This window comes from Heloderma suspectum, chromosome 7 (assembly GCF_057233095.1).
Source record: "Heloderma suspectum isolate Gila_16-S chromosome 7, 16-S_ref, whole genome shotgun sequence".
Taxonomy (NCBI): Eukaryota; Metazoa; Chordata; class Lepidosauria; order Squamata; family Helodermatidae; genus Heloderma; species Heloderma suspectum.
The window spans coordinates 111,502,010-111,526,044 of NC_139464.1; the positions used below are offsets into that span (position 1 = coordinate 111,502,010).

The window sequence follows — 24,035 nt, forward strand, 5'->3', positions numbered from 1 at the left end:
AGAAACATCTAAGTGAGTAGAAGGTCATCAGTATAAGTCTGATCCCGTAGGGCTGTCATTTGGTGTGATATTTTGTCTCATGTTTATTTTAAGGTTGATAAATCATACAAAAAGGCTAATGGAGAAGGAAGAAAAACTCTGTATTAAAATTCTCCAGACTTTACGAGAAATGCTTGACAAGAAGGACAGCTTTGTGGAAGAGGTATGTCTGTTATCTTACTTCTAAAAAGCAAAAATATATTCCTTGTATATTACTACCTATGGTATTTCAGCAGATTCTGTGCAAATCTAATGCATGAAGAACAGTAAATCCTTAGATTTCTATTGTAAAGCTGTTTTTTGTGCCCAGGGCAAACCAATTTGAGCCATCTACAACCACAAAAACAAAAGACAAGTAATCACTGTCATTTTTTTAGGATTGACATTCTGTGGTGGCATGGATATGCTCAGTTGGCATTCATGTTTGCTCATGAATGCGTCACATACGAGTTTAACAAGTGGAGCCTGAAACAGAATATGCTCCCGTTCAGGGTTCCAGACAGTCAGCAGTGCCTTTTTGTGCCTTTTCTAGGATACTCCATTCCAATCCCCCCCCCCCGGTTTTCCATTTCCCCCACTCCTCAACAGTCAACCAGCAGTCTGTGGCCACTAAACATGCTCAGTCCCCATTGGGCTGTGTTTGCGGGGGGGGGGGGGGTCTCTCTCCCATTAGGCCTGCTGACCTTTCCCTTGGGTGTGGATGGTTCAGTTTATCCACACTATGAGAACCAAGTTCACTGTTAGTGCATACAATAAGAGGCATCTCTACACCAGCCTAAAATCCTGCATTTAAAACGGGGCTTTCTGCTTTCGTTTTAAATGCAGGATCACGACGACTCCCTTTTTCACGTGCTCCCTTTCCCCCCACCCCCTTCCCCCTCCTTCTCCCCACATCTGAGTCTTCTATTACCTTTCATTGATCTCGCTCCTCTTCTTGCCACTTTTCCTCTTTTCACGGAGGGAACTGAAGCAGAACACAATGGGGTAACTTGATTGCTCATTATCTGCGATCTATTTAAAAACTGAACAAAGGGCATTTAGCGCAGGAGATGCTTTGAATGATCACGGTGTCATGTAAAGAGCCTACAAACTTCCGTGAAGGAGCAATCTCAATCTCAGGATCAAAAATCAATGTGAAGAAAGCCAAGGTCTGGCATCAAGTGCTTGCCACTGAAATCAGCTCCAGTCTCAGTAGTTCAGGAAGATTTGTTCCATAGTCAATGCTAAGATATTGGTCTTCGGTGTCATTCTGCACCTCTTCCCCAGTTGTCACAGTTGTGGCCTTTTATCTGGCCACGTTGGCCAATAAATCTATTCTTCTGCTTTCACTACTCTAGTCATATTATCTTGTGCTGTTGCGAAGGTTCCTGCATCTGTAGAACCAAACACTCAGGATTGTTGATGATTTATCAAATCAGATGATTTACAGCCATTATGGATTCCTATTGCTGCCGCAGATGGAGACTCCATGAAACTCTAACAATTATTCTAATGATCCCCATAGGTTTGATCCAGATTTAAGCTGGATCAATTGCATTCTGGGTAGTTTATTTAACTGTAAGGTACTTTGGGAGACAGTCTTGGCAGAAAAGTGGAGTGTAATAAATACATAAATAATAAAATATATAGTACATCAACATACATGTGCCACAACAGAATAACAAAAGAAGGCTGGGCTCTGCCCCAAGGAACTTACAACGTAAAATTCAACACGGGGGACACAAGAGAAGGAGGGGTGGAAGATGGAGGTGAGGGTAAGCAGGGAAGAACAGGTGTTCAGTTGAGTTATACATGCTAGGCATAGTGTGCTAGATACTGAAAAGCCTTGATGTGTCAGTGGAATCTCTAGGAAGGGAGTTCCACAGTTCAGGTGCTATCACCCCAAAAGACCTATTTCTTTTGGCAGTTCGCCTCAGTTCAGATGGTGGTGGCACGCAGTGTGTCTTCTGCTGACCTCGACTCAAAGGAGAGTGCGTTATATATGTGTGAAGGTGCTCCCAGGCACTCTGGCCCGACGCTTGCACGGAACTTCAGTGGCCTTCACAAGGCTGTGCTGGCAGAGTTTGCACAATCGTGCGTGAGGCGAGCATGGCACGTCTTAGCTCTCATTCTGCTGGTCAATTGCTCTCCCATTCCAAGACATGGGAGTGCATAGAGGACTCTGAATCAGGATGCCTTTGTCAACCCTATGTATAACGCTGGGAAGAGCAGCAGAAGCACTTTGCAGTCTGTGTGCTGAACCTGTGATGTGGAGAAACCACTAGAGGGCGCAGGTTTCACAGCAAGAGGCACTAGGTTGCGCTACTCTCAAGCATGGACATTGTGGGGCCTCGGCCAAAGCACCTTAGCTGACCCCAGTTGTTTTCTGTGATGAAGGGAGAGATTGTGCCCGTTAATGTCTTCCAGAATGAGAATGATTCCTCCTTCTTACTTAACCCCCTGAATTCTCCACTTGTGAAGCATAATTAATGATGCAAAAGTTGTGAATTACTGTATCACTTCACAAGTTTTCCCTCACTTTCCAGTGGCGTGAATCACAGTTTTCTTTAATGGAATTTGAAAGTGGTTCAGAATAGCTCATTAGGTAGCCTTTTGTGTATCCTCTCCAATTTCTCCTGACTTCATAGCATAGCACAGTTTGCACCAGAGAGTAACCAAGAGAAACAGCCTGTTAAGTGAATCTTAAATATGGATGTATAGAATTTGGGCATAAGAGGTGCTGTGTGAACTTGAGCAATGGTTTTCTCAGAAATAATAGGAGACAAGATAGGAAACAGAGTAAAAAGTGACAGTTCGGAGCGTTTGTTTTAAAAGCAGATACGTTGATTTAAATTAATTAATTAAAATCTTCTTCCTCCTTGCATCCCTAGCAAGAATGTCTACTCCACCATCCACAAGATAATGAGATTGGCTTCAAAAGTATAAGGTTTTGGAGTTTATTAACTTCTCTGTTGGTTTTAGCTTTAAGCATACAAATGTAGAATTCATAAGGATCATGCCTTGAAACCTCCAGCCCTGTGAACATTTTAAAAATCAGTCTCTCTTAGAAAACTAAAACCAAGAGACTTGAAAAATAATTGCACAGCTTGACAACCCTGCTATGGTCATGTTTCTGTGCATGAAAAATGGATGGTGATTAGAATAATTAAAGGGATTTTGTTAGCCTGCTAGTTCTTTTCTTTGAAAGGTGTTTTAAGAGCACCGTTTTCTGCAGAATGTATCTTTGGGGAAAGGGGAATCATAAAAAGATTGCAGCAGTTCCATAAATAACAATGTAACACTCCAAGTCACAGCACTCCCCAAGAAGTGTGATTGATTCCGTGTCTTGACATTTGCAAATTCTGTTTTGCTCTTCCCCCGTTAACTACGCTTATCTAGTTAAAACTGTTGCTGTCTTGCTAGCAAGAATTTGTCAAAATAAATATTATCACAGATCATTTATAACTGCTGTCTTTCACACATTGTGACTAGAATTGTTAGCCAGCTATTACGTTGCCACCTATGCTATCCCAGTCGGAGTGGACAAACACAAAGAAAAGTTGAGGGAAATGGGTAGAGTGTTTTTTCTTAGCTTATGCAATAGGCCCGTTCACACGTCAGGATAAGCCACGGTGAAAACAAGACATGGTGGGTTGGTTAATCACTCGCTAAGCCATGCTGCTGCCAACAGACGATCAGGTGCTCACTTGCTAGCCATGGTTTGTTTCCCCCTTTGCCCCCGCCCCCCAGCATGTATCCCAGGGAGCTTTGTGGCACAACTCCTCTATACTCCTGTTGTGATGTGATTCTTCCCCATCCCTTGGCTGGATGTGCCTGATCTTGTCTGATCTCAGAAGCTAAGCAGGGTCAGCCCTGGTTAGTACTAGGATAGGAGACCGCCTGGGAATCAGGCTTCCTGCATTGAGCAGGGGGTTGGACTTGATGGTCTTGTAGGCCCCTTCCAACCCTATGGTTCTATGAATCCCTTTCTTGCCTTGTGAAGCACTTGCATTGGCATATATATGCCATATCTTTGGCACCGGGGTGAGGGGGAGGCTTAATTTACTTTTTAGGATGAGGTGACCGGGGGTTTATTTATTTTCTTCAGCACTTAAAAAATAAAAGTCCCCTTGGCTGCTCCTCACAATACCTTTTGCTAGCACAGCTATGCCTGTATGCATGATGGACATACCTCTGGATAAGGGTGGACATCCCCAATTTGGGATCATGGTGATTCAGGAGGAGGGATTTAAGCTTTCCCCCTCCTGTTTTTATGCTGAAGGTGTCCCCCCCCCTCAGGGAATGATTAAAAAAAGAAAAAAATAGAACTTTTTTGAACCCCCCCCATTGGGGGGGGGTGTATTTCAGTATGAAAACAGGAGGAGGAAAGCTTAAATCCCCCCTGAATCTCCCTGGTCCTGAATCGGAGGCGAGCACCTTTACCTAGAGGTAGGTCAGTCACACACACATACACAGCTATGCTAACTCGGCTCACAAGGGGATAAAGCCAGTTGCTGTCAAATGAAGTATGGAGCTGGAGGAGGAGAAGCAGAGGGCACTGCAAGGAGCATCCGGGTTTTTTGCCGCTCTTGCTAGGCAGCTGTGTAGCCCTCGCTGACAAAATCTGTGCAAGCCACTCTGGTAGGTTCAGACGTCAGGACAAGCCACCCGGAAAACAAGCGACCCTGAACAACCCAGTAGCAAGCCATGGGTTCTCAGGGTGTCTTGTGCATGGTTAACAAACAACGCTGAGGAAACTGCACCAGGTTCATCTATCACAAGAAGCCATCTGGAAACAAACAGGGGTAAGAACTCACTGTGGGTTGTTGTGTCATGTGGACCAGGCCAATGTGTTGGAGGAGGTCAGAAACAGGCACACACACATAGCTTCTATTTTTTGTGGAAGCCTGCGCAAAATGGAAGAGAGAAACCCACACATACCAGGGCTAGCATGAGGTGAGAGATCCCTCTGCTTGTTTTCTGAGGAGGGCTTGGGTGAAGGGCCGGTGTGGTGTAACGGTGAGAGTGTTGGACTGGGAGCCGGGAGATCCGGGTTCTAGTCCCCACTCGGCCATGGAAGCTCACTGGGTGACTCTGGGCCAGTCACAGACTCTCAGCCCAACCCACCTGACAGGTTTCTTGTTGTGAGGATAAAATGGGGGAGGATTATGTACGCCATCTTGCTTTCCTTAAGGAGGAAAAAAGGCGGATATATAAATGTAACAAACAAACAAGCAAGATTTCATCATGTTGGGCAGGTGCCAGAAAAAAATGTATGGTTGCCACCAGCAACATAGTGACTGTGTTTTATGGACTTTTGCCTTCTCGTCTCGATTTGCATCACAGTGCTGTCTACATCTCATCATATTCAATCTTTCATACGGTATAAACAAGGACGTTTTAACCACCAAAGCTCCCACTGGAAATATATTTTGAGCTGAAAGGCAGTGCATAGTTCCAGTGACTAATGTAATTTACATATCCGCATTTTGATGGTTTTTCATTAATGTTATAGCAGCCAAGTACCAGTTTGTGTATTCTATGATATCCTTATTCTAGTGTTGTTAACTTAGTCAAATTGGTGTCATTGGGCAAGTTTGCACATAACACTAAACCAGCCTTTCCCAACCTAGTCCTCCCCAGATCTGTTGGACTACAACTCCCATAATCGCACAGACAGCACAGCATAGCTGCCTGTGGGATTATGGAAGTTATAGTCCAATGCGTCTGGAGGGCACCAGGTTGGGGAGGTCTGTGCTAAAGCATGAGATGGCAGTTTATAACCAGGATATTGATCCTCTTTCAGCTTGAGAGCCAGATTTCATTTTGGAGACATTCTTGTGGGGGCACCTTTCAGGGATGGGCAGAGTCAAAGACTAAAGGGCAGGGCCAAAACGCCAGCATATTTTAGCTTCAAGCTCTTACTGCCATTAGCTAAGTCTTAGGAGAGGCGTTCCATCCTTTTAGAAGAGGGAAACACTGCACAAAAACCAGGAAACCACCAAACGATCAGTGGTCAGGGGAAGGGGGCATAGCCATCTGGGGAACCCCAGAGGGCTAGATTTGGCCCATGGGCCTGAAGTTCTGCACCCCTGGTTTATAAAAAACACTCTGATCATTTTCAAAAAAAGCCAACATCAAACCATGGTTTATGATGCTGGCTTGTTAAACTAACCAGAGTTTGTTATAAATCACAATCCCGGCTTCGCACGTGACAACAAGCTGAGATTAGGGGAAAGCAAAAGTCTCCCCCACTGCACAGGAGGAGGAGAAGAGGATTTGGGAGAGTGTGTGAGCCTGAGTCTTGCTCAGGCTCATTCCACTTCATGCATGTAGGGTGCTTTCTGACCGAGGGCTCCTAGCGCTACCCATCAGAAGGCATTCTGCAGCTATTTTATCAATTATCTGTGGAAAGAGGGAAGATGGAAGAAGTAGTGGGAAAACATGGGAGGGCCAGGAGTTGAAGACGATGGCATCTCTCCCCTCCGCCCCAGTTCCGTCAGGGTACTGGCACCATAAAAATTTTTGTCTGGAACACCTGTAGTGCTCAACCATAGTTTAGCATTACATGCAAACTGGGCCATTGTCTGTTTGAAAATTCTTAAATGAACCAAGATTTCATTATATTTGAACAACGCAGTGTGAACAATCCCGTTTGGCAATAGCTTCTTGGGTAGAGTCCATACGTATTTAAATAGATCTAGTAGCACTTTTTATATTTACATGGTTTTTTAAAGTCAATTTTTGTTTAAACTATTGGTGTTTATTGAATCATTCGACTTGTTGTGCTTGTCTTTATGACATCATTACTTTCTTTCATATATTTAGAAAATGAACAGAAACTTGCCACTATCATTCTCAGTAGGAATGAAAGAATACATATATAACATGCTGCCCTGATGAGGATCCTAACTGTGCAGGGAAATATTTAAATCCAAAATTGAATCCTGGGCTTATAAATTATTCCAAGAACAACGTATCTGTTCTTCTTAGTATTCGTAGAGCTGGTTTTCAACACACAGTAGCATATATTTTCAGCTAAACTGCCAAGCTATTTAATTTTTAAAAGATTAGAACATCATATTGAAATGGGAGTAGGAGAAATCTCCATATAGGAGGAGGGAAAACAATGTGCATTGAGAAATATGTTCTTACTGTAAGCAAATGTAATTCTTCCTGCAGGATGCCATTAAGTACCAGGCTGGAGGTCAAATGCCTTCAGTCACTGAAGATAAAGCCATAAACCCCAAGAAGTATACCTCTTTGGTTTGCATTTTTTGTTATTGCTGTTGTAATGTTTTGTGACTCTCTGTTTCCTCAAGAGAGAGGAAGTTCCAGGGGGCAGCCTTTTATACAGGGTTCAGTTTCCTTGCAGGAAGAAAGTACTGGAGACATGGTATGTTTTGTAATATCTATTTGTTTGCAAATATACAAGGTAAATATGGGGAAACAGGCAAAATCTCAGTCAGAAAGGGCTAAGCACCAGTTTGCCCAGAAGCAAACAGAATAATTAGCAACTCCCCTCCCCCAGCTGCTGCTTCTAGCCACTACAAAACATAGATTTCTTTTCTGGCTAGACTCCCAACCCCCAGTTTCTCTCTGGTTCTCTCCAAGCAAGGTGCATGTGAGTGATAGCTAGTAGCCACCAGACACCTAGAGCCATAAATGCTCATTTTGGCAAGTATCTTCAAGTTGCCAATTGTTATCAGTTTAACCCCCCCCCCTCAAAATTTCTAGGGCTTTTGGTTGACAAAAGAGGAAAACAGAAGTAATCTCCCCACTTGTTGGTTATAACATGTGCCTAAGGGAGGGGATAAGCAGTTTGTGTTTTACTGAGCTTTATTGACAAAGTGATGTCATTGACTGTTCAGTGCCTGATTTGAGTTCTGTGAAGACAGAGACATCATAAGGTGCTGAACTTTTTACTAGTCACATGTAGCTTCAGAGGCCACCTGCTTCTTGATCATCTCTTACTCATCATAGCTTTATCAACAGGGTGTGTATATGTTGTTGTTGGTAGGAATAATGGGACCCTAGATTTCTGCTCTGAAAATGTTAACATTTCCAACCAGACAATGATACCATTTAGGAAGAGTAGAGTGAGGAGGAGCTGCCCACCTTTCCTCATTTCTGCCTACATTGTAGTTGTTATTCCTCCAGACCAACTATAGTTTGGGTTGTTATGAGATGTGAAAGAGTAACCACAGCAAATGCTCTTAAAATGTACTGCTCTTTTGCAGTTTCATACTGAATATATCCCTTTGCTTGGGAACCTTGTCCCCCACTGAAATCTCTTCCTCCCTGCTGTTGAAACTCTGCAATGAGAGATATCCTCAAACTAATCAATATAGATTGAAATGCTTGTTTAATTATGAGTCTCAGGTGCAAAAATAAGTCTTTGCGAAATATCGGACTTTCCCCATCCAGGAACTTGAAAGATGGCATAAAAAGGGTGCTAGAAACTCTGGTGAAAACTTGGAGGGGGGGAGTGCAGAACGTCAGTGCCTCCCTCCACTGATTACCCCCAGATCTCAGCCTTAGTATCCGTTTTTGCTAATACAGCCCCTTTGGACACTATTAGTAGGGATGTACGAAAATCACTTACCTCTTCGCGGATTATGCTGATGGTGGTGGTGGGGAGGCGCTCCATCCCTCCCCCCAGAATCCTGGACAGGGGGGAGGCGCTCCGTTCCTCCCCCCCCGGAATCCTCCTTGGCCGGCTGTGCTCTGCGGCAGCTCTGCGGAGCAGCCGGCCAGGCCCAGCCAGGCCAGAGCCGTCCGCAGCCAGATTTCCGGCCACGGAGGGCTCTGGGGGAAAAAAAACAAAAAAACACCGCGTACGTAAATGGCGGCGGCTACGGCCGCCGCCATTTGCGTTCCTTATTTTTGACGTCTTAATCTACGTAAATATTTACGTAGACTAAGACGGCGAAAATAGGGGGAATGCAAATAGCGTAGTGGACGCTATTTGCGTTCCCCTTATTTTCGCCGTCTTAGTCTACGTAATTATTTATGTAGACTAAGATGGCCCAAAATAAGGAACGCAAATGGCGGTGGCCGTAGCCGCTGCCATTTGCATACGCCTTTTTTTTTTACCCAGATGTTTTAGGCTACGTAAAAACTTACATAGCCTATCATGTGGATGTAAAACAAACAAACAAACCTGCAAATGGTGGCGGCAGCAGCCGGTCAGAAGACCAGCCGTTGAAGCCGCCGCCAGCGGAGCTGCCGCAGCCCGGAAGATCCACCCCAGGTAAGTCTCGTCCCGGGGGGATCCGCGGGGGGGGGGGGGGGAGCCGTTCCGCCACAGATTTCGGGGGGCCGAATGCACTGGCATTCGGCCTCCCCGAGATCCGTGGCGGAATTCTCTGCCATCCCTAACTATTAGTAGCCAGGAGCCTTTGGCAACGGGGCTGTCTGAGAGGTAGGGATGAGTTGATGGACCACAACAGGGAGCAACAAAGCCTGGTGGCTAAGGAATAAGGCATGAAGAGAATCCCTGTGAAAGTGAAATATAGGACTGATCTAACTGAACCAATGTGGGATGGATGAGACGGATAGTAGAGGTTGTCATGGAAGAGGTTACTCAAAAGTAACTAAAATTGCTAGAGGACAGTGGGGCTCGGTGGGTGAATCATTTGCAGGCCTGAGATGTTCTTACAGTGTCAAAGCTGAGCATGTCTCAGCCTAATGAGTGCCTGGATGGAGACTACATGGGAACCCCAAGTCACCCCGAGTGTCTCCAAGGAAGAGCAGGATGTTAGTGTTTTCTGGCTTACGTACAGCCTTCCTTAGGTGATAAAGAGCTATGTGCCTTCACACCCACAGTTGTACATAGGGGATGGGAAGAGTAGATTTTTAAAGGCATATGGTTTAGAAGATACCAATAGTAAGCTCACCTGTTGGTGCGTGATGGATCAGTATAGACAATATTCTCAGAGAACTCCAAAGTAGTTCACAAGTGATGTTACTATGATTTTGGTTAAATCCAGTGCATATAGAGCAATTTTTATAAAAAGACCAATTGCATTTAGAGGGTATCTTTTGTGCATGCCAAAACTTAGAATTTCACTAAAGTCCTCCGGTTAACTGGAATAGAAAACACAGCATAGCTAGTTGGATCAAATGCCGCACCGTCAAAGCATATGCCACCACAAATGAATCAATTCCAAGAAAGATCAGATTTTTTTTCCAGCCAGCTTCATTTTTTTAAAGGCAGCACTTGAAGTAGCACAGGATTTTAAAAAGCTAAAACAAATTCCCAAGAGATGGACTAGTGAGAAGAGTCCAGCAAAGGTATGGGTTACGTTAATTTCTAACATGATTCAGTATGTGATATCACATCCTTTGTAGCATATTTATCAGATTCCCTTGTATTACGTTACTGATATAATTTTTACATATGTACTGAGTTAGTTGCAGGGGCAGTGCTAATAGGTTTAATTTCCTTTGGGTGAGAGAGCCCTGAAGACTTGCAGTTTCTTTGTAACATTTGCTTTATTTACAAGTATCCAAACTGCATAAAGTGGAGGCAAATACATTTCTGTAAGCAAGCAGCACAGTTCACATGAGATTCTCAGAGAGCAACTTGTGCTAATCCCCAAGCAAATTAAGCGATAGGTCTACACCAGGGGTAAGCAATATGGTGCCTGTGGGCACCAATGCACTCTCGGACACCATTTTTCATGCCAAGGTGCCCTACCCTTCCCACTTAAAAAAATTAACCCATTTTCTTGCCAGCAGCTAGGATTGTGTAAAATAGGTTTTGCTGGTGCTGAAAACTGTGGGTTCCAAGGAGTTGTTTACAGTGTTGGGGTTCTGCCTTGTACTCAGCCTTTTGGGCAGGTTACTTTTCCTTTACCATGTTGCCTCCCATGGTAGCCATTTTGTTGTGTGCCAGGACAGTTTCTCAAATTGCCAAATGTGCCCATGGGCCCAAAAAGGTTGCCTACTCCTGATCTAGGCAGATAACAATGGGTTGTGAATGGCTTCTCTTAAATATTATGGGACAAAAACTGCCCCAACCCCAAGAAACTGGAGCTACCAGGGGCAGCTTCTCTCTGTCTCTGTCTCTCTCTCACACACACACCAGCTCCCATAAATGAATGGAAATTGGGAAGTGTTCTTACCTAGTCCGGTCTTTGTCATGTTAAGATGTTCCTCACAGGTTGCTATGCTAAGCTTGCACAAATTGTTACTAGGCTAGGCTTGCCCAACTTGTGATCTACCAAGCCAAATGCCCACTAGCCATGGATGGTGGCCCACCAGGGTCTTGATCAGCCTCTAATTTTTGCTCTCTGCCTTGGTTGGCAAAAACAGAGGGAGGCAGGGGGCTGTCAAACACTTAACAAGCCACAGTGTGTGGCTGGAGGTCTGTGATTCCATTCAGTTTGGTGGATTACCAGTTGTGCAAGCCCAGTCTGGGGACTGCTGGCCAATCTACCTGTGGGAAGTCTCTTAATATGCTCTGGTTTCTCCCATGGGTAGATTCCTTTTTCTTTCTTTTTGAGTAATTGCACCGCAGTGCTTGTCTAAAGCATCAGACTGGCAGCTTAAGAAGAGGCTCCTTCTCCACAGTGTAGGGGCCATACCAGCAACTGTAATGCAATACACTTTCTACCTTGCTTTGCAAATAGGCCTCCTCCTGACTGAGAGGGACCACCATCGAAGGTAGAGAAGGTAATTCAAAGGACACATGCATTATGAATGAGGGTGCAGGATATAATTTCAAGCAACCTGGCGCTTTAGATTAAGTGTAGCTTTGGCCGCCCATTGTAAAATCTTGAAGAGGAGAAAATCTAAAGAAGAAGACTACTCTCCAAGCACAACCAGTTTTTTCTCTGTGATACCCCCTGCCCTCAACATGAGCTTTTCCTTTCCAGATTGGTAGCCAACTCTATGCTTAGGAGAGCTTGTGTATGTTCAGTGTGTGGTGTTTTTTTTAAAAATCAGGAGTAGTGATTTTTGTGAGTGATTATGAGAGATTGCTAGTTAGTGATCATTCATTAGTGCAGGAGTCCCCAACCTTTTGGGACCTGTGGGCACGTTTGAGAAACTGCTGTGGGTGCAAACACAAAACAGCTCCCATGGAAGACATGGCTAGTCACATTATTGATTGCCATTAGAGCTTGTCTAGTCAAGATGCGTAGTGGGGTGGGGGAGAGGAATAGCGAGGCTAGAGACTGGGAGGGATGGAGAAAAGGAAAAGGTTGCTTCCTGGCCCACCCAGTCCTCTTCCATCCACACAGACTTTTCCCCTTTGCTCGCTCTCTCTCCTTTCCCAGCTTCTAGCCTCGCTATTTCTCTCCCCCAACCACTTTCCTCACTATTTCTCTCCCTTCCCCATCCCTACCCTTCTTCTTTCTCTCCCTTCCTAGCGCCTAGCCTTGCTCTTTGTCTCCCTTCCCCATCCCTACCCTTCCTTCTCTCCCTTCCTAGGCCCCAGCCTTGTTTTCTCTCCCACTCATGCCTTTATCTTGCTGTTTCTCTCCACTCCCAGCCTCTAGCCTTGCTCTTTCTCTCCCCTTGACCTTGCTTTCTCTTCCTACATGCTGAACAGCTGATCAGCAGCAGGTTCAGGAACAGGAATGAAAACCTGGAGTCCTATTTTTTAAATTATTTATGTAACTTTTTTTTTAAGGGGGCAGAGAGTGAAGACCCTGTTGCTGGCAGATGCAATGGCACCCATGGGTGCTGCATTGGGGGCTCTGCATTAGTGCTTAGTGATACAGCAGGGGGCTGTACTTTACATCAAACTCTAGATTTCCATACCTTCCCATTTCCAAGCTCTCCCCACTGGTAAAGGTAGCCCATTGGCAAGTTTTGTCCAAAGGCGCCCAAAGTATTGGAGCTAGCCCTGGAGAAACCATAATTATTTTGCATCGAAGATTGATTTGAAAATAGTAGTCCAGATGTCAGGCATTGCTTTAGCCCAGGGTTGAGCAACTTGTGGTCCTCCTGATGTTTTGACCTACAACTCCCATCAGCCAGCCCACACAGACAAGAGGTGAGGGATGATGGGGAGTTGCAGGCCAAAACATCTGAAGGGCCACAAGTTGCCCACCTCTGCTTTAGCCTTTCAGACTGTGCTATTGCTGAATGCATCTTTTCAATCAACATCCAGGCATGGGAGAATTGTGGTTATCTTTTCTTACAACAGCAGTTCAACACAAATAGAATTGGAAAGATGCAGGGACTGCCTTGGTTTTGAATTAGTTTGTAGAACCGTGATGGTTGTGCTGTTTTCTATTGATTGTTGCAAATTTATTGTTGCTCTGTCTAATACATTAGAGCAACAGCCTCCTGTTTTGTACTTCAGGATTGCTCCAGAACCAACAGTGAGAAGAATCTGAAGCACTCTATTAAGGATGGCCAATGAATATTTATGATAGTCCTAGGGAGTCGACAATCAAAAAAATGAAACCAGCATGATGCCCCTACATACCAATCTTTGATCTCAGTTTTAAGGAAAAGTGTAATAAAAACAGCATAATGGCCTTATTCTAATAGAATGGTTAGTTTGTGCTGGTTACATCAATGGGAATAGTTAAGCTTTTGCCACTTTTAACATAAATCCAGGTAGCTGGAGATTTGCAGCTCAGCATTAGCTTTGAAGATTCAAGTTAGCATACAACACCTCCATTTCTGTATTATCCAGTGAACTAATTATGGCTGCGATCCTAAGCACACTTGATCTCTATGGGAATTACTTCTGTTTGAGTAAACCTATTTTGGCTCAGACTGTTATTTCACCTTTTTAATATATGCATATTAAAAAGGCAGATGCAATGGCACCCATTTGTGTGCATATATTACGGCAGCCTCCCCTAGCCTCCTGCCCTGCAGAAGTTTTGGACAATAACTCCCAGGATTTTTAGTCATTGGTCATGCTGGCTGGGACTGTTTGAAGTCCACAACATCTGGAGGGTACCAGGTTCAGGAAGGCTGCTGTAAGGACTCTTTCTCAACAAAAGTGTACGTTAGGGATCTCTAGTCACCCCTATAAGGAGAGAACAAATGCGCAGGAGGTTGTGGCCAGCAATTATTTACAGCTTTGGTGTCCCTAACGATTGCACTGACACATTTCTAGAGTGGAAGACCAAGATCATGGTCAGTGATGACTCAAGGGGCTAATCTGGGCAGGACAAGGTGACTTACAAAGGTCCACCTCAAGGGAGATCCATCCAAATGAGCAGGACAGGAGCAGGAAGGATGAAAATATGGAGAAGATTCCAGGTTGCAAGAGACAAACAAGGGTTTGTGTAATCCCTGGAAGCAATGTGCTAGTGAAGAAGAGGAATTTATGTAGAGGCAAGGTTGAAATGTGGCCACTACACAGAGCAAAGTCAAGCAAGGCCAGTGGTTGTTAAGCTATCTGGGCCTGGAAGTTAAGCAATAAGAGAGAGATGGTGGTTGAGTGATCAGGGTACCTGCCTTGCTCCCAGAAGGACTCAGGTATGGTCCTTCTAAAACAGCCTTCCTGTGTGTAGTACAACTCCCATCAGCCCCAGCCAGCATGGAGAGTGGCCAAGGATAATGGGAGTTGTAGTCCAAAACATCTGGAGGGTGCCTAGTTGGAGAAGGCTATGTTAAACCCTCTCCATGCTATGAGAGAAACTAACCAAAGGCAGGGGAAGAGAAGCAGATAGGCCTCCATAATCGGGGGTGGAGACACACTGCCCCTTCCCTAAAGGAATACCATTGTCTCCAGCATGAGACTATTGTTCATCAGGTTTTTAAAAATTGGATATGAAGTAATCTGAGGGCCAGTTTAAGAGTGATGCTGGACTTGTGCGAAACATGCCTTTATACAGGCGGGTTTATTTAGCCAGTGCACATTTCAAAGGCTCTTATTGCAGCCAGCATTTACATTTCAGCATTCTGCAACTTAGATAGATTTATTTATTTATTTATCCATCCATTTTACTTTTAATCCACCCAATGGCAGATGTCCTCCAGGTGGATTACAAAGCTAAAAGCATAAAAATGCAATGCCATGCTCAGAAACAGCATACATAAGGACTGGTGCACAGGATAATAAGCTTTGAAATATGATGCTGGCTGGATTGAGTGACTACCTGGGTGAGCATATTTCATATAGTATTGGATGCTCTTCCATATGTGTGGTACGTCTGAAGTGACTGCGCACCATGGACTATAAATGAGGGATGGTGAGGCTTTTTTGGCCTGAGGGCTGGATTCCATTCTGGAGAAATTCTTGGGGGCTGCATTCCAGTGGTGGGCAGGGTCAAATATAAAAGTGGGTGGAGCCACAGGCAAAAGTGGGGAGGGCTGAAAAAATCCAAACCCCCTCCCCATTCCATTATTATCAATGTATAGTAGGAACCATGCCTATGCACAAGTAAGCAGGACAAGCCTCATCATGTCTCCTCAGAAGTAAACAGCAATGAATCACTCATCAGCACTTTTAAATAGCATCCCAAATATCAAGCCTATCCATGTCTACTCAGAAGTAAGCATGAGCAGCATGTCTACTCAGAAGTAAGCATGAGCAGCATGTCTACTCAGAAGTAAGCAAGACAAGCCTCTGCATATCCCCCCAGAAGTAAGCAGGAAAGTATAACTCGGAAGCACTTTAAAAAAGAATCCTAAACACCAAGGCCATTTCTACACAAGGCATTTATCGTGCACTCCTGATTGGCCACCCACAGAGGTTTGCGGGTCCTGTACACGATGTTGTAAACCTCTCCAAGATGTCTCCCAAGGTTTTCCCCAGTTATCCCATCTTTAAAAAGGCCAGACATAAGCTGGAATATAAAGAAAACCCGCAATTTCTGCAGTGTGTAGTGCTGGCGTACCCCCATAATTCTGCCACTAGATGGAGTTGTTCCATTGAAAACTATAGAAAGCCCAGCAAGGCTCCTGAGAATCCTAATCACACCACAGAAACAGAAGCAAAATGTTCAGATAGGGCTGCAGGATTTTCCCTTAGAGACACCCCAAGTCTCTGATTGTCTGCTTACCAGTAAGCAGGACAAGTGTCTGCAAAACAAGGCTCAGAAAAAGGGCCGGTCCTAGACATTTTGCTGCCTGAAGCAAAGGGCAAGATGCACCTCCCTTCTCCATTCCACGTGCAGAAGCTGACTGGACTGCTAGCTGAATCTTACTTCAGTTCTGGTGATGGGATAGTATTCTCCATCATACCTGAGAGCAGTAGGCAGGTTTAGGGGGTGCAGGTCAAGCCATGTAGCACACGTGGTTCTGTCTTCCCACAGAGGGGAATGGCGTGCTGGCTCAGGAGGAATATCCAGGAGGGCTGCCACTGCTACCTCCCAGCATCTGTCACCTCACTCTGCCTAATGGGAGGGCCAGCCCTGCTCAAAAAGAAGCAGGACTGAATCACTCAGCAACTTCCACCCTGGCCCTGGCCCTGGCCCTGGCCCTAGCCCTACCCCAACCCCAACCCCAACCCCTATCCATTTGTGCTAGCAGAACGACACAGTTGGATACTGCCCTCTATGCATTTTGTTGTTGTTGTTCAGTCGTTAAGTCGTGTCCGACTCTTCGTGACCCCATGGACCATAGCACGCCAGGCCTTCCTGTCCTGCGCACTCTCCCGGAGTGTGCTCAGGTTCATATTCATTGCATCGGTGATGCTATCTAGCCATCTCATCCTCTGCCGTCCCCTTCTCCTTTTGCCTTCAGTCTTTCCCAGCATCAGGGTCTTTTCCAGAGAGTTTTCTCTTCGCATTAGGTGGCCAAAATATTTGAGCTTCAGCTTCAGTATATGTCCTTCCAATGAGCAGTCAGGGTTGATTTCCTTTAGGATAGACTGATTTGATCTCCTTGCAGTCCAGGGCACTCGTAAGAGTCTTCTCCAGCACCACAGTTCGAAAGCATCAATTCTTCGGCGCTCAGCCTTCCTTATAGTCCAGCTCTCACAGCCATACATTACTACTGGGAAAACCATAGCTTTGATTAGACGGACCTTTGTTGGCAAGGTGATGTCTCTGCTTCTTACTATGCTGTCTAGGTTTGCCATAGCTTTCCTCCCAAGGAGCAAGCATCTTTTAATTTCATGGCTACAGTCACCATCTGCGGTGATCGTGGAGCCCAAGAAAGTAAAATCTGTCACTGCTTCCATTTCTTCCCCTTCTATGTGCCAGGAAGTGATAGGGTCAGATGCCATGATCTTCGTTTTTTTTATGTTGAGTTTCAAACCAGCTTTTGCACTCTCCTCTTTCACCCTCAACAAGAGGCTCTTGAGATCCTCTTCACTTTCTGCCATTAGGGTGGTATCGTCTGCATATCGGAGGTTGTTGATAATTCTCCCAGCAATCTTAATTCCGACCTCTGATTCATCCAACCCGGTGTTTCTCATGATGTACTCTGCATATAAGTTAAATAAGCAGGGTGACAATATGCAGCCTTGTCGTACTCCTTTCCCAATTTTGAACCACTCGGTTGTTCCATGTCCGGTTCTTACTGTTGCTTCTTGGCCCTCGTACAGGTTTCTCAGGAGACAGGTAAGGTGGTCTGGTACTCCCATCACTTTAAGAATTTGCCACAGTTTGTTGTGATCCACACAATCAAAGGCTTTAGCGTAGTCAATGAAGTAGAAATAGACATTTTTCTGGAATTCTCTTGCTTTCTCCATGATGCAGCGAATGTTGGCGATTTGATCTCTAGTTCCTCTGCCTCTTCGAAACCCAGCTTGTACTTCCGGTAGTTCTCGGTTCGCATACTGCTGAAGCCTAGCTTGTAGGATTTTGAGCATCACCTTGCTGGCATGTGAAATGAGCGCAATTGTGCGGTAGTTTGAACACTCTTTGGCGTTGCCTTTCTTTGGAATTGGAATGTAAACTGACCTTTTCCAGTCTTGCGGCCATTGCTGAGTGTTCCAAATTTGTTGGCATATTGAATGCAGCACTTTAACAGCATCATCTTTTAGGATTTTAAATAGCTCGGCTGGAATACTGTCATCTCCGCTAGCTTTGTTGTTACTAATGCTTCCTAAGGCCCACTTGACTTCACTCTCGAGGATGTCCGGCTCAAGTTCAGTGACCGCACTATCATGGCTATCAAGGACATTACTATCATGGCTATCAAGGACATTAAGATCTTTCCTGTATAGTTCTTCTGTGTATTCTTTCCACCTCTTCTTAATCTCATCTGCTTCTGTGAGGTCCCTGCCTTCTTTGTCCTTTATCATGCCCGTCTTTGCACAAAACGTTCCCTTGAGATCTCCAATTTTCTTGAAGAGATCTCTAGTCTTTCCCATTCTGTTGTTTTCCTCAATTTCCTTGCATTGTTCATTTAAGAAGGCCTTCTTGTCTCTCCTTGCTATTCTCTGGAACTCTGCATTCAGTTGGATATATCTTCCCCTTTCTCCCTTGCTTTTCGCTTCCCTTCTTTCGTGAGCTACTTGTAAAGCCTCATCAGACAGCCACTTGGCTTTCTTGCATTTCTTTTTCTTTGGGATGGATTTCGTTGCTGCCTCCTGAACAATGTTACAGACCTCCGTCCATAGTTCCTCAGGCACTCTGTCTATCAGGTCTAATCCCTGAAATCTATTCCTCATCTCCACTGTATATTCATAAGGGATATGATTTAGGTCATACCTGAACGGTTTAGTGGTTTTCCCTACGTTCTTCAATTTCAGCTGAAATTTTGCAAGAAGCAGCTCATGATCTGAGCCACAGTCAGCTCCAGGTCTTGTTTTTACTGACTGTAAGGAGCTTCTCTATCTTTGGCTGCAAAGGACATAATCAATCTGATTTCGATATTGACCATCTGGTGATGTCCATGTGTAGAGTCGCCTCTTGTGCTGTTGGAAAAGAGTGTTTGCTATGATCAGCATGTTCTCTTGGCAAAACTCTATTAGCTTTTGTCCTGCTTCATTTTGTACACCAAGGCCATGCCTGCCTGTTATCCCGGTGATTTCTTGACTTCCTACTTTAGCATTCCAGTCCCCTATGATGAAGAGGACATCTTTTTTGGGTGTTAGTTCTAGAAGGTATTGGAGGTCTTCATAGAACCGATCAACCTCAGCTTCTTCGGCATCAGTGGTTGGGGCATAGACTTGAATTACTGTGATGTTGAATGGTTTGCCTTGGATTCGTACTGAGATCATTCTATCATTTTTAAGATTGTACCCCAGTACTGCTTTTCCCACCCTTTTGTTGACTATGAGTGCTACTCCATTTCTTCTAAGGGATTCTTGGCCACAATAGTAGATATGATGGTCACCTGAATTAAATTCGCCCATTCCTGTCCATTTTAGTTCGCTGATTCCCAAGATGTCGATGTTCAATCTTGCCATCTCATGTTTGACCACCTCCAGCTTACCTTGATTCATTGATCTAACATTCCAGGTTCCTAAACAATATTGTTCTTTACAGCATTGGATTTTCTTTTCACCATTTTACAGGGCTGTTAATATAAGACTGCAGTGTTTTCAGAGAGGAGAAATCCAAAACCTATTTCAGGCAGGCTTGAGCCCTGCAAAGTAACAATAGCATAGCGGTTATGTATGAATGCTGTGTCTTGCAGCCCCAGGCGGCACTGTTGTATCTGAAGATCCATAGAAATGTCATGCTAGAACTATAATTTCCAAACTGACCTTGTAGAAAAGGGAAATAATCAGAAAGTGGTACTGTAGTTTCTGCTGTCTTCTCTTCAGTGTAATAGCAATAAGGATTTGTTGCAGCTTTGCAATCTATGGATGCCTTGCCCTGTGCCCTTTTATTTATTGAAGGAAGATCATCTGGGGCACAGAACGAGGCCTCTTTGGAAGTGGCACCTCCATTGTGGAACCTGCTGGATCCCCCCTCTCAGCTCTTTCTGCTGCCGAGTTTATAGATTTGCATTTCAGAAAGCTTTTAACCACTGAAGTGGGGTTTGAATGGGATCTTCCTCAAAAATGAGGGAAATGATCATATCCCACCAACTCAACTGAGCACCTCTTTTCAGAAAGGGTCCTCCAGAAGAAGTAGCATAACTACTTATGAAACTCCAAACTAGAGGACGTGCATGTCAGGAGCACCCTAGGTGCTTCTTTAAGTCCCCTCCAGTAGCCAACTCACTACACAGACGAAAGGGATTCTTTCCAAGGCTTTATTCCTTTACAACTTAATGACTCTTTCAGATGCTAATCACCAGCGACTAAGCAAGGAAACGCACTGGGGTAGTTAGCAGAGTAGCCTAAGCTCCGGGTAAGGCAGTTGGTCCCCGTTTGAAGAGGAAGAGCGGGAACAGTCTGAACTTATGGGCTATGGAGAGGTCCTCCCTCTTACCCGGGGATCCTCGGGACGCGACCGTTGTTTTAGCACCAAGTGGGCAGAGCGCTGCCTCTCGGCACCCTCCATCAGGCGCCGCTCCCTCTGTCTCCACCGACAGTCCAGCAAGAGCCCATCCCCTGCTCGCTCACTGCTAGGGTCACTTTCTCTCTCAGGAATGCAGGCAGGAGGAATCTCTCCCTGCCGCTGTGCCTGTGAGAGATGAGTGAGCTCCTCTCCCACGGGTGGTTGGTCCTCCTCAGAATCAGAACTGCTCTGGGGCTCTATGGGCTCAGTATCCACCCTGACAGTGCATCACCAAGAAGAGGACAAAAGTGGGTACCCAATTTGCATAAAACTTGCATGTGCTAATTTATATGTAGAGCTGCAAATTTAGAAATAATTATTATAATTTACATAGAAATACGGTACAGCTCCCCATAGCGTGGATGACCATGACCAGGTGATCTGTGTGCCTGGCTCAGCCTGCTGTCCAGGTGCTGTTGATGAGCGGCTTCAAGGCCCAGCTCTCCCTTTTGATGGTTCTTTACCTTTAAACTGGGCTTGGACTGGACAGCCCAGTCACCTTCAAAATAGAAGACAGTCGTCTGGCAGCCCTTCCACTAGAGGACTGTACCCTGTAAAAGAGGACACATGAGGCAGTAATCAACTGTGCCATTCCGCTAGTGCAGATGACATTGCGCTAGCAGAAACTAGGTTCCGAACGCCGCAAAGGGAGAATCCAAACAAAGTTGCATTTGTGCAAGTGATTGAGCAACGGGTTGTGCCTGATGCTTGGACAACCGGTTGTGCATACGTCTGTGCAAATGTAATGCACCATCGCTTGCACAACAGACAGATTCAGCAGAGCTCCACTAGCACTTTTTGAGTTTGCAGAATGACACCATTGGGTACTGCCCATGGCTACTCTAAGAGGAAGATCATTCTGTGAGGGAAAACATGTATATTGTTAAAAATGTTTTATTCTAGTAAAAAAAAAAATCGCTTTTTTAAAAACTAGAATAAATGTTTCTACTGACTGCCAAGCTAGCCTCTTTTCTGCTTGTCTCCATTTTCTGATACTGCCCTGTTTTCCATCATCCTGTAGAAATGATGGTAATAACGGCACTTTGAGCAGAGAGCACAAAGGACCAAGCAATGCCATGGCTGAGAGTTGGTTCTGATGAGATGTCAGAGGCCAGCTTCCACAAAAGCACTGCTCAGCAAATTGTCTACTTGCGTGAGTAGTATACCGTCATGGGAGCAGCAAAATCCTGAGATTTACACAATCTTTCAGTTTGCAAAAGGGAGTGAGCAGTCTCTCAGGACATGATTGCTCAACCACTGCACTGTGCACATTAGTATACCGCTCATGTGTACGGACTCTGTGGTGTGAAGATAGGACCAAGCATGAGTTCACATAAATGTGCCATGTTCAGTGACATACAGCTCAAATACATTGCAGTACTTGGCACTGAGACTTTAGTACACCAGCACAACTCTGGAGCTTTTTTACCTTCAAAATTTCCTTTGGATGCTGCAGTCAGAACTCTGAACTCAGCACCACTCAAGAAGAAGTGAGCCTTTTTCATCCACTTGGCATCTTTACCGGAAACCAAAAAGAGAAACAGCACCGCTTTTCCCCTTCCAAGTTTGGAAGAGTGTGCGAAGAGAATCGAAAGCCAAATTTATTCAAAATCAGTGCGCCATTGAGGCTTCATGTCATTTTTAAAAAATGGATCTTGATTTAAATGGGAGTGCTGTATCCTTGGCTTCAATAGGAAGACAGATAGAATGGCCTGAGTCAGCTGGCCACATCATCAACAAGGCTCTCTGCTGACACATGGGAGGACCTGGTTCTGTGGCCAAAATAATGCAGAACCAATTCACCCAAGCTTTGTTCCTGCTGGCGCTCGGAAAAAGGTTCCCCTACCCACCAGCAGGGGCTCCACTGCAGATTCCAATGAGATTTGGTAATGGCATAATGGTGCCTGGTTTTATTCTATCCTCAGAATTACCAACTCTACCTCTTTGCGGGGTACTTTACACTTCTACAGCTGATCTAGCCCCATACAACTCTTGCACTTACCTCGGTCCTGTGTGTGTGTTTTCCCCTTTGTCTAGTTCATTTTCACTGAGATTGCCTAAACATTTGGTTAGTGTGCAAGCATCCACAAATGTGCTTACCCATGGCTGCTACGTCAACCCCTTCCCCATTGCAGCAAGTGTCCATTTTTTGTCTGATGTCACGCTGCACTCGGTGATATTCAGAACCTCCAGAGTGCAGTATGAGGTCAATCCAGCCTGTCCCCTAAATTAGAACTCAGACAAGAAGCAGGGTTGGATATCTGTCTTTGCTCTGCATTTTTAAGGCATTCCGAGTGCCCCTGAAGCACAGTGCGGCCCCTGTTCCTTCAACATTGGGGAAGAGGCAGGGTTAACCTCTGATGGTGCATTGCACATGGGCAGTTTTTGAGCACTGCCAAAGTGCTGTGCAAAACCAGAGGGGAGACCTTTTCTCTCCCAAGCATCCTCTCTGCATCTCTGAGGGTTTAGAGAAGAGCAGAGTTGGTGGGGACTAGAAAAAACACACAGAAGCATGGCTACCAAGGCCAGCCAAAATTTGTGGAACCCCTGCCAGAGCATGAGAAGGAAAATAGAAAAATGCGCAATGCAAGATGAGTTGCTAACCAGGCTAGACCTCCTTACATGAGCAATTTCTGCTTTGCCGGAGTTCAGCTGTAATTAATAAACACCACAGAATCCAAACACCTTAAATATAACGTGCAATAAGCCTCTTTGCAGTTTTGGTTCTTAACATAGATTTTAAACACAGGTTCTGGGTAATGCCTACAGTTTTCTTTTTGCTTGGTGGTGGCTGGGCCTGCCTCAGAATGAAGTGCTGGGCTCCATCCGCCCACCATATTTTATTTCCTAAGAATGCCTCTGGGGCTCAACGTTTTGGTTTTGTTTGTTTTGTTTTGTTACAACTCATAATAAAAAATGATCAATTATTTCCAAGAGTTAATTAAAAAATTCAGCCTAGAGTAACTTGGGAGGTTCTCTGGACATTTTCCCCAAGATCTGTGGGTCTGTGCAGATGTAACACTGGCGCCGTCTTTATTGTGATTGTCTGTCTGTCTATCTGGAGCCAGCCTCAGATATGCATGATTCCTCCTCTCAGCTACTTCTCCTCCTGGAGTAAAGTCCCCACTTCTGCTTCGTTCGTTAGCACTGATGCTAACTCTGGTTAAGGTTAACCAGGGGAGAAAGTGTGTGTTTCTGAGCTAGCTCCCAGTTCCCAACGTTGGATAACATGGAACCAACATTATGTCTGCACCAGCTCTGCCTGGCTGGCTTGCTGTGTTGACTCAATTGCTTATTTCCACAGTGTGGCAGGCACCAGTATGGTAGGATGTGATTATCGCTGTACATTGGTACAACCTATACTGTGTTAAATGACTTGCTCTCCTCCTACCTGCTAGAGCCAACAGTTAGAAAGTACTCCAGAGGCTATTTACATGAGGCCATTTTCCTGCTGTTCCTCCCTGGGGTGCCCTGCTGAGTAAGGGCAGGAGTGGGTGGGGGGTGGGTTTTTTACCCTTAATGTTACATCTGTCTTAGCCTGCTATAACCCCCTTTGCCTTATGAGTGATTTAATGAGCTGGAGCGGGGCTTGGGGTGCAGTTTTGGTTTTGCTTGCTTTTCGGACAGGTGGAGAAGGAGTTCCTCTCTCGTGAATGCCCTCCTCCCAAACATGTGACTGGCCATGTGAAGGCT

The 24,035-nt window shown here is 45.1% G+C and overlaps 1 protein-coding gene across 10 annotated transcripts in view; it reads left to right on the plus strand.

The window, feature by feature from the left end:
- The window catches only part of ITPR2 (inositol 1,4,5-trisphosphate receptor type 2), a 351,496-nt gene that overhangs the window by 185,885 nt on the left and 141,576 nt on the right, over nucleotides 1–24,035 (plus strand). For all 10 annotated transcript variants that reach the window (XM_084811532.1, XM_084811531.1, XM_084811533.1 and 7 more), the window contains one exon: nucleotides 94–202. In XM_084811532.1, coding sequence (XP_084667658.1) covers nucleotides 94–202 — 109 coding nt within the window. The remainder of the gene's footprint in view (nucleotides 1–93; nucleotides 203–24,035) is intronic.